This window comes from Polyodon spathula, chromosome 26 (genome assembly GCF_017654505.1).
Source record: "Polyodon spathula isolate WHYD16114869_AA chromosome 26, ASM1765450v1, whole genome shotgun sequence".
In the NCBI taxonomy this organism is placed as follows: Eukaryota; Metazoa; Chordata; class Actinopteri; order Acipenseriformes; family Polyodontidae; genus Polyodon; species Polyodon spathula.
Window position 1 is genome coordinate 12,827,592 of NC_054559.1, and position 11,285 is coordinate 12,838,876.

Sequence of the window (11,285 nt, forward strand, 5' to 3'; positions counted from 1 at the left end):
GTATCTTGTTTTTGTTGAGAAACAGGATAGCATCCATATTCTTTGCTTTTAAAGAGGAACGCAGCTTGTTTACAATCAGCCTCTCATTGGAGATTAACACTGCTGGGATGCTTAAGATGCCTCTGGCCAAGCGGGCTACTTTTGGAAAGATTTTTGTCGCTGATCCACCATAAGTTTATGTATTGTGATATGAAATTAACTTAATGTTTTTTTGAAATATATGTACATTCGCATAGTCAAAACTCAAGCAGGCGGAAGGAACTATTTTCAAAAGTACCACAATAAAAAGCAATGCACCTGCTTGACCTTCGACAGTGATCAAACAATGCGATGAATCAATGCATCACCCCAGCCTTAGTTAAGCTTGGCGTTGTTGGTTTTGAGGGACAGATTGGCTGCCCTTGGACTGTGGTGCCTCTTCAAGTGCCATTCTAAATCACAATTCCAGAGCATGCTCCCATGCGAAATGGGCTAGGTTTAAGTTTGTTTTTTTACTCAAATGAAAATAAAATGTTACTGTTACAAAACAAAGGAGCTTTATAAGCCTTGAAATTTAACATTCTTGAAAAAACACAGGATGTTAAAAATATACCAAGAACTGTACACCGAGAATTGTAATGGTTGCTATCGCTGTAGGCAAGTTTTCTAATTATGATTTTCAAAATCCATTTGCAGTTTTGTAGAAAATGTCAGTGTTTTTGAGGTTAATTAAATGTTCACATTGTTTTTGTTTGGTAATATAAATGTTTGATGTTTTAAGTTTAGTGCTCGGGGAGGATGGGTTTGATGAATCTGGTTAAGTACAGATGCTTTACTAGTTTCCCAAGAACCAATGAACACAATCCTGAACTGAACAATTATCCTTGCTTTTAGCTTGGAGCCTTGCCTTACAACTGATACACAACCACTGAAGACAGTAGCCACTGTCAAATATTTAGTATTGTGGTGTATTAACTAAATAGAAATGCTCTGTAATGAATATTTAAGACAAATAAACTTAGCAGTCGTGCAGCTCTTCTATTCCCTCCCTTGCATTTATATAAGTAACAAAAAAAAAAAAAAAATTGCTGTCTTGGCCATCTTTGTTACTGGCATCCAGCCAAGTACAGGATCAATTCTGAAACTCTGCTCTGCATGAGAGAATTTCGGAGGGGCTTGTGGCCAGACTGTCTGGTGAACGCCGTGGTGTCTCCTAAACACTGCTTGCTGTCTAAGGTCGTCTGGTTAGATCTCCCCAACGTTGGATTTAATTCGCTAACTCATTTGCCTGTTGAGTTTGGTATGATTGTGTGGATGCATTACATTTGTAAAAGTGTTCATGTTGTTTTCTTCATTTCTGGGTGATGTTTAGAGAGCAGGCACCTGTATTGGGGAGTTCCAATATCATCAAGGGCATGCACACCTTTCATGATTTAATTTGGCATGGGAATAATGAAAATGTATTTTCACAGAAAAACCCTGCCTCTATAAGACAATGCATGGTAATAGACATACAAAATGTAGAGAGTATTTGGTCCAGTAATAGACCCATGATTTACTAATTGCCCACTGATTAATACCACACAACTGTTTTTCAATATGTACAATAGCCTTCAAAAGTTCATTCACACTGGTTTTGTTGCTGTGAAGGAATTTACAGAATGCCTTAAAAGCTCTTGGTTCTCTCCTCTTTCCCATTTCCCTGCTCCCGTCCCTCAGGTGATGCTGGAGCAGATGCAGGGCCTGGTGCACCTGGAGCTGTCTGGCTGCAATGACTTCACAGAGGCGGGGCTGTGGTCCAGCCTGAACGCGCGGCTCACCTCCCTGAGCGTTAGCGATTGCATCAATGTGGCGGATGATGCCATCGCTGCCATCTCCCAGCTCCTGCCCAACCTGTCCGAGCTGAGCCTGCAGGCCTACCACGTGACTGACACAGCCATGGCCTACTTCACTGCCAAGCAGGGCTACACCACCCACACGCTGCGCCTGCACTCCTGTTGGGAGATCACCAACCACGGCGTGGTCAACATGGTGCACAGCCTGCCCAACCTCACCGCCCTCAGCCTGTCAGGCTGCTCCAAGATCACCGATGACGGCGTGGAGCTGGTGGCGGAGAACCTTCGCAAGCTGCGCAGCCTAGACCTGTCCTGGTGCCCCCGCGTCACAGACATGGCGCTGGAGTACATCGCCTGTGACCTACACAAGCTTGAGGAGCTCATACTGGACAGGTAGGGATGTTTGCCCATCGGTTAATACATGGCAGCTCTCTTAGGACAGCTATCCTCCAAGAGCCATACTGAAAAACCAGGTAGTTTTTATAAAGCCATACAAAAAAAATATATATACTTTACTAAAAAACTGACTAAATAGTAGCATCTACCCTAAGAAACCACTTCAGTCAATGTCAATATGCTGCATTTTCACTGTACAGTAGTCTCTGCGTATAGGAACACCTCCTAAGCAAACACTTCGGCTTAGGGAACAACGTTGTGGTGAAACGGAATTTCCCCATTGTAAATGCTCCGCCTAAAGGAACAGGAACTTTGCTAAAAAGAACACCTTTCTGGCACAGGTAGCGATTCATTGTCATGAGTAATACATACATTTGTAATTATTGATTCATATTGTGATTGGCCTTGGCATATTGTTTCAAGTGGTCAACTCTGTCTAAGAGAACACTTCGGCTAAAAGATCTCTTTGCTTTCTTACTGAGGGGTGTTCTCTTCACCAGAGACTACTGTACTTGCTTTTTTTTTTTTTTTACCAAAGAAAGAGCCATGTTGTGGAACACAGTGAGTCTGTTAAATGCCTTCACCTGCAGTCCTATGCTGTGCCCTTGCCCTCACCTCTGCTCTTGCCCGCCCCAGGTGTGTTCGGATCACAGATACAGGTCTCGGGTACCTCTCCACCATGTCATCCCTCCGCAGCCTCTACCTGAGGTGGTGCTGCCAGGTATGTCAATATGCCTTTTCAGGAGACTTCACGCAGACAGGTTTAGTATGAGTTACTTTTTGGAAATCATCTCCCTTGAAGATATTATGGTGTGCCTTTGCATATCACCCACGTGGGGGACAATTATTGCGTAACAGGGAAAAGCAAAATCTGAATTTCATATGCTTCGAAGGAACAAAATAAACTTGAATTTAATCACATTGGGGTAAAACTGGTTCATGTGTCAACAGTTTGCTTGGTAGAAACGATTGAATAAATGATTGAATGATTGAATAAAAATGGATAACACATGTTTTATTTTAAAGGTACAAGATTTCGGGTTACAACACCTCTTTGGGATGAGAAGTTTACGCCTCCTGTCTTTAGCAGGTACAGATTGTGCCTTTTTATTTATTTATTTATTTATAAAAGTATTCTGTCCAGTTCAAGGCCTGAAGATCAACAGCAACCTCAGTTCCTGTTGTCAACCACTTTGAACAAGTACTTGCAGCAATAGGATGTCATGATAGCATTTTCAGTCTTCTAATGCACAAACATTTTAAAGGGGATTTTCCTAAGGTAATTGTTTGCTGTTAAATTCACGTTTTTTTTTTTTTTCTTCTTAGGCTGTCCATTGCTGACCACTACCGGGCTGTCAGGTCTCATTCAGCTTCAGGACTTGGAAGAACTGGAACTGACCAACTGCCCAGGGGCCACTCCTGAGCTCTTCAAGTACTATTCGCAGCACCTGCCCCGGTGCATGGTCATCGAGTAGTGAGAGGATGCGGGCGATTGGCCAGAGCACCAAACCTTCTCCTCCAATCAAAACTGAGAGCTGACCAACTTATTTCATGCAGAACTTGGGAGAAAAACAAAAACGAGAAAGCAAGCAAGAACGAACGAAAGAGAAGGAACGGCTTGATGAAAGAGAAAAATAAATATTAAAACAAACAACAACAAATTCCACAAACTTAAAAAATGTTGCTTTGGTGTGACATCATTCAGTGTTTTTACAAAGGGGTGCTTGTACAGGTTCATCCGATCATCTTGTGTCTTTGTACTAGGCATCCAAACGGGAACTGGTGAATTGGAAGAGAGCGAGAGAGAGGGAAAGAGACGTGACTAGGCTTCTTTCAGAGTGTGCACGGCACTAAGCGTTGGCGTCTGGCTATCTTTGGTCTGTTCAGATCTTGAAGCCGGTTTCTCCATGTCTGTCTTTTAAAGAAAGAAAACAAAACAAAACAAAAAAAACAATGTACATTTTATGTCCGAACTGCACGCTTACCCACTTGTTGTCATGCTTTCTTATTGTTTTTTTTTTTTTTTTAATGATTTTTAACTAAGGAAATTTAAATTTGTGGCAAGCAGTCAAGAGTTTCCAACTTCTCCTGCTAAGGCAGAAATGACACCCTGTGTGATGTCAAATACATCCCCATTAGTAACATGCGAGTTCTCATACCTTATGTATTTTATTATCAGGAATGGCTCTGGTGTTGGGTTGGGGCATCTGAGGACTCAAAGGGTAGTAGATGGGTTCAAAGGGACAATATGCCCAGCTTGGCCTTTCTTTCAATTTATTTGTTATGAATTGAATTGTGTGAGGTTAAATGATTTTTGGGATACAAATTCCTAGCTTGAAGGAGATGGGGCTTTGCACCAAACCCCACCTGGTCTCTTCCGATTTGTAGCAAAGCAAATTGATTTGATGGTTTTGAGATGAGTGTTTCTGGCAAAAGCTGGCCACCGTTACCTCACACGCCATTAAGAGAGCATTTGCATTGGTTGTTAATAATGTTTTAGATCCCATTCAGATCCATAAACACCAGGTACACAAGCACCAGCTAGCTGCTGAGATCTACAGTAATAGCCATCTCTGTCAATGCTGCTTGGTAACCTAGTAACAGTCATCGCTTAGAAACCGCAATGCATTTGAGATCACAGAGTTCTAAAAATAATATTTTAGGATGTTGTGATTGTTGGCACGCATCTATTGTATGAAGTTTGTCATCAGGTGGCGCGAATGCACTCCTTTAAGCTTACCTTCACACACAGCCAGTTTAGATTGCTGTCTGTACTTATAAAAGTACAGCACATGCTATTACAGATTGCTTGAAATACAGTAATACTGTAATTTAAACATTTTAACGGAAATTCAAATTTATTGAAACAATTGCAAGAAATGCATATTTGGTAAGAATGTGTATAAAATCAACAGCAGAAGAAATGGCATTACTACCACACTGTAAATTAAGTGTCTTCTTCCCTCTTGGCCAATCAATGGCAGTACTGTGATGTTTGTTTTATAAATCTGTATTTCTTCTCTTATGTCTTTGTTTAATCCTGAATTGGAAGTCAGTGTTATGAGGGGCATTTGGTAAAGAAGTGTAGAGTTGCAGTGCCCTCTTGCTTCACTTTATCATTGAGGGTTGCAGACATATGATTTTTAATGTTGGCAGAGACACAATTTTGGTTTTCCTTCTTCCTCCACATCGGCCCCTACACTAACTCCATGCTGGGGCAGTGGTTGAGTTCCTAATTGTCCTTGAAAGTCCACACCCAGCCTTGTTTATCTTCCGAGATCTGAGCATGGCAGTAGGACTATAGGCGGGCGACTACACTACAAGAGCAATTTTTGTCATTAACTATGTGAATAAAGGAAAGAAGTGCTCACCTGTGGCCACAACAGTTAGTGACTGGGGGAGCCTGCGGTTGCTGTTGAGAAGTGTAGGAATATTGGGGGGGGGGGGGGGGGGGGTGGTGGTGGTGGTTTAACAGTGATCTTGTTTGCAGAGGAATAGAGAAATACAATAGGTTTTGGAGGGTTTATTTTAACACAGCTTAAAACAGCGTCATGATTCAGTGTGTAAACCTGCAACTGTTTCAGTTTTGTTTTTATTGTATTTACAACAATGTTGATTAGGGGTCGTTCAATTAATAACCCCTGGGAGATTAAACAGAGGGGTTAATTTAGATAAAACAGACCTTCTGCTATACAGTGAGAAGTGACGCCTGGATTGTATCTTACAGGGCCTTCCTCGCTGCATTTTTAAACAGCACTGTATCATCTAAGAACTCAGCAATGCATAACTAGGTAATTGGTGTATATAACACAAACTTCAGGTGGCTTTCAAAAAATATATTTTATTTGACTTTGGAAGGGATTTTAAATTACCTTATGTTTTCTAGACCAGATACTTTGGACCAGCGTTGTTAAATCCATGAAACAGCCTTACAGTAGTGCTGTTCAGAACTATTGAGTATCTTACAGAGAACAGCTGAACAAAAACATTAAATCCATCCACCTAACATCCCAAAGCCTACAGTGTAGTGAGTATTAAAAGGCCAGCCACAGTTATTTTTTTTTTACTGAGCTAATGTTACTGCAGCCTTTAAAAAGGTAGGAGCTGGGTTCAAATGGCCATAGCAAATAACTTGCATGCTTCAACTGTTCATTTCAGCACACAACATGCTTGGCTTCCAGAAAGCAGTGATATAGTTGTATGTAACTTTATGCCTGAGGTAAAACCTGTCTTGTTTGGCTCCTGCCCATAATGACTTTATATATAAACTAGCTGTTCTGTAATGGGCAGAGCAAATACGCAAAAGTTTAGCACCAAGCCATTGCCATTGTAGCCCCACTACCTTGCCATTCTTAACCATGATAAAAGGGAATACTGAAAGTAATTTATTTGTATGTTTATTTATGTGTCTTGTATATATTCATTTATTTATGTATTTATTTGTTGATTGATTTATTGATGACCATGTATAAACTAGGTCAATAATAATAATAATAATAATAATAATAATAATAATAATAATAATAATAATAATAATAATACAGCCCAGCTTTCACACTGTGACTTTTCCATTGGATAGTGACACTATCAACTACAAAGGGCTTGCTGAAGCACATAGCCAGTACTAGGCCATGTTTAAAACCTTCTGTGGAACTACATAACAGGTGATTCTCTAGGGAACCACTGTTATTAATACAGTGATGTCCCCCCGTCCCCGTCCCCCCGTCCCCCATGCAATGAGTTACTATTTATGGAAATCTGGACACAAACAATGGTACCAAATGAAAGCTGTTCAGCTTCAAATTAAAGTGAACTTTCTTAATAGATGAATTACATAGTCTGTTTACAGTTTTCTGTAATTTGGCCTTTTGTGCACTATTCATTTTCAGGAAGCTTAGATGACAGTCCAGTTTTGTTGCTTACGTTTTTGAAATATAGTTGTAGCTGTAGGAAATTAACCCTTCCCTACAGTCAAGCTGGTGGTTCTAATTCCCAGGTGCTTGGAATCCTGGAAGAGCCATGTAATCCTTATTGGAGACGTTCCAAAGGCTGGTTGCCCAAAAGTTCTAGATGAAGTACCACAGGCCTCTGCGATATTGAGTTCTTCTGACACAAGTGATTACTCTCCAATGAATTTTATAAACCAAGAATCAGAAGAACATGTAAAGGTTGGGATATACACTTTTCAGTTTTTCAGAGGCTACAGGTTAAGCGTTTTGATCGCTACAGTAGCAAATGGTACCATTTGACTGAATTCCTCCTTACTGTCATACTCCTGTGGTATGGAGTTTTACTTTTACAAAAACGAAAATAATGTAACTATGTACTGTAGTCTTAATTCTATGAAGATTTATATGATCGCAAATACAGGGACTTAAGTTACTATGAGCATGCTACTGTAGTGTTCTAAATAAAATGCCCTATTACTATCCAACATGAGAAGAGACAGTGGGAAAGTGGGAGAATCTATTTGAAATTTTTGTTCTTTTCATCAGGAGGGCACTTTATACATATGGCCACTCATCAACCATTGCAGCCCTAAACATTAATAGGAATCACGAAGCAGTTACTCTTCTGCACTCTGCCTGTGTTACATAGAAGCATTTGTTACTTTTCTTTTCAGGAGTGTTTTTTTTAATAAAAATGGTTTTGCTGTGGTTGATCAAGTGAAAAAAACACTTGTATAACTTTTTTTTTTGTTAATATTTATTACAGAAAGATAAAGTATATAAATATATCTATATAAAAATTGTAAAAATAATAATGGTATTAATAGGGGCATGCGTACTGGTTAAGAGTAATCCCTGTTGTGGAGTTCCTGCGTAGTTTATGGTTTCTGCCAATTTAAAACAAATTGATTGATTGTAATGAAAAGCACCTTTTACTAGCAGCTAATGCAAAAATGATTTCCTGCATGAAGAAAGCCATAACCCACTTGAATCTGTTCTGCACTTTGTGGGTATGGAATATATTTGGCATATACACTCAGAACCATATATTGGTTTGTTAGAGTATAGTGTATTAAATGGGTGTGTGGTTTGCATTGGAAAACAGCATCCTAGTGTATAAAAGTGCACCGCTTTTCTGAATCGTGAGATAATTATGTTTTTATCAGGTGTGGGGTAACCTGCAAAAGATGGCAGCATCTCTTACCCAAAAATATAATGTACTAGGAGTACTGCTGCCACTAACCCAATGATAGTTTTAATTTGACCCCACTATCCTTGTGGCAACTTTAAAAAAAGTACCAAATAACAAAACAAAACGATTGATATTGATAAAACTTAAAGTTTTTAAAGACAGTCCTAGTGTATGTTTTCAGATAAATCAGAACATTGTAATACCCAGCTATATTAGCAACCTGTATCCTCGTCATTAGGTGCCACCTATACTGCTGCTAGTTGTAATACAGCAGAGGAACAGCTGTAGTAACATAGAAATACTGTTAGTACCTTTTGGTAAGGGAGATAAATGCACAAACCATCACATTATCATTGCATCCCTTAAAACTTGTCAAAGTATTGTGTGTGTGTTTTTATAACGTATTTGCCTAAAGTTGGATGAAAAAGTAACGTAACTAAGTTAATACTACCACTTATTAGCAATCTGCTTGCAAATACTACAATAAAAAGGTTAGATGGCTGAAATCTTTAGACGTTTTTGCTTAGTAACCTTGTGGCTCCTGGTTCACCGGGCAGTTTTATTAACTCCTTCAGCAATGCATTCTGGTACTTGTAGTCCTGCATCTCAGTGAACTTTGGGACACATGGTCAAGGGGACCCTGTTTCTTGCAATGATGTTAAATAGTCACATTTTTAAAAATTTAATTGGAGAATTCAAGTAATAACTGCTACCCAAGCGCTAACGCTGTGGGTTCACAGTGAGTGAGACGCATGACAAAGAAACAGTGGGTAAGAAAGGCTGATGAAACCACATCAGTGTATCATGATTTGTTAATGTCTGTTGTAACCATGCCCAAAATAAGGTAGATGTAATGTGCTATTCAAACTTCTTTACTGGGGAAATGTTTTATGTTACACACTAGCATATGTTTCTGGTTTTGGAAGAGAGCTGTATCTGGTACGAATGCCTCTATAAACAACATTGCTTTTTTATGTAGCTTAGGAACAAAGGTATGTCTTGAAACCTCATGCTGATGCTATTATTATTATTATTATTATTATTATTATTATTATTATTTTATTTAGATGGGACAAAAGTCATGAGTTTTGATTTCCTTGTTTTAATTTCTCCTGTAAATAATGATGTTGTGATGTTTCTTTAATCTTATTTTTATTTTATTTGATCTCCTGGCTGCAGTGCCTTGTCAAACAAGCGTTGTCATTTCGAAATGGTTTTGGTTGCAGTCTGCACCATTTTAGTAAAAGTTGTACAAAAAAAAAGAAGCAATGGTCGTGTTTCTTTACCTTCTCTGTGTTCCCCTGTTCTTTCTTGTTTAATCATTTTAGTATTTTTAATTCAAAAGACAGAAAGCTGCTGCATTGAAGGCATGGCTATTTTTTGGAGAGGATTCAAATGATAAACATAAAAAACTACTAAGAAAAAAGTTAGGAAGGAACAGATAAAATGACAGCTCTGGATAGTATGAGTTTTATACTGTTAAAATAGTTGTGTTCTTCCCATGAACACAATAATATTTGCCAACAATGATTCCTCAGTGTGGTGGAAGTCACATAATCACATGATTCATTGGAGCCCTAGTTATTGGAAGGACTGCCTTCCAATTCGTGTTTCCCCAATGGGTTATGCAAATGAGAGGTAATAAAATTATGAAGCCTGGGTAATTACCCCTTGATGTGGTACTAAATGGGATCAAACCAGAGACCACCCAGACCAGACCCCTCTTCCAATAAGGCAGACCACATGTTACCCCATGGCACTTTTCATCCATTATAACTTGGACTCATAGACACAGTGCCTCCTTTACAAGTGTTCCAGATAGCGTCCACTATGTATCAAGGAAGGACCCTTTATACCAGCACCTCAGGGGTAATGCGCTGTAAGGCAGTCAGGGCAGGCTTCTGGTTTGTTCAAGGGATCATTTGGAACAGGGACAAGTCTCCAAGCTCTTAATAAACCCTTAGCCTAGTATTGCAGTTAATAATTACTTGTACTTACAGCACCACTCAACTGTCTGATGACAGAATGAGGGAAAATATAGACTTTCCCAGCATCATGAAGAGACAATTACTGTAAAGTGTCTGAGTTGACTTGTTCTGAATGGCAAGGCAAGTCTGCCAACAGTCACTGTCACACTTCACTTTCACTGTGAAGGAGTGTTCCTAGGGTTATACAACCATAACCGCAGCTTTCTCTGTTACGCAGCTTTTGGTTTACGCTTTATACCGAACCATTCATAAATAACAAAGAACTGGAGATTCTGAGCTATGGGTTCACAATAAAACTAAATGGTTATACATAGAACTGTTGAGGTTCCACAGTTCTGTTATTCATATTTGCTGCATCTGTTTAACCACAATCAGATGGTCCACAATTTATATCAAACACTTTTAAATCGACAGGCTAACAGGAGCCTGCAAGAAGTATTTATTTTTCTGGGTTTATACATCAGGATTACTGCCTCAGATTGTTGCTGGTTGGCCATTATATAGAATAGCCCTTTGATCCATCACTTTGACACTGTTCCTGTGATACATCTATCCTCTATGCACTCATAGATACTGAAGCACCTACCAATGGATCAACTTCCGTCAGCCCCTATGAAAGACTAACAGATCTGATGTCTTACCCATCCCAAGATGCAATGTTGATTGGCTTCATATGCCTAGAGTTAACAGCAGTGACTCCAGCCTGGTTTCAAAGTAATGCCAGCATGATATGTCTGAACAGACCATCATAACACTTATATATATCTTATAGAAAACAATAGGACAAAAATAATACAGCTCATAGAAATGTTTAATGTTTAAGGATATGAGGCTAAAGGTCATGTTAAGAACAAGAGTTGCAAAGCAAATCCTTTTCAAGGTATTTGTTCAATTCTGTGAGAATATGGCTCAGTGGGTTCCTCTCAGTTGCAAAGCGTGCAGGTTC

At 39.3% G+C, this 11,285-nt stretch overlaps 1 protein-coding gene across 5 annotated transcripts in view; it reads left to right on the forward strand.

Annotated features, from left to right (window-relative positions):
• Positions 1-5,658, forward strand: part of LOC121300812 (F-box/LRR-repeat protein 16-like) — a 28,257-nt gene extending 22,599 nt beyond the window's left edge. For 4 of the 5 annotated variants that reach the window (XM_041229696.1, XM_041229693.1, XM_041229694.1 and 1 more), the window contains 4 exons: positions 1,699-2,207; positions 2,847-2,931; positions 3,237-3,300; positions 3,537-5,657. In XM_041229696.1, coding sequence (XP_041085630.1) covers positions 1,699-2,207; positions 2,847-2,931; positions 3,237-3,300; positions 3,537-3,685 — 807 coding nt within the window. In that variant the 3' untranslated portion in view covers positions 3,686-5,657. Of the gene's footprint in view, positions 1-1,698; positions 2,208-2,846; positions 2,932-3,236; positions 3,301-3,536 lie in introns of all 5 variants that reach the window. The other variant, XM_041229697.1, reaches the window with a different exon arrangement.
• The last annotated feature ends 5,627 nt before the right edge of the window (positions 5,659-11,285 follow it).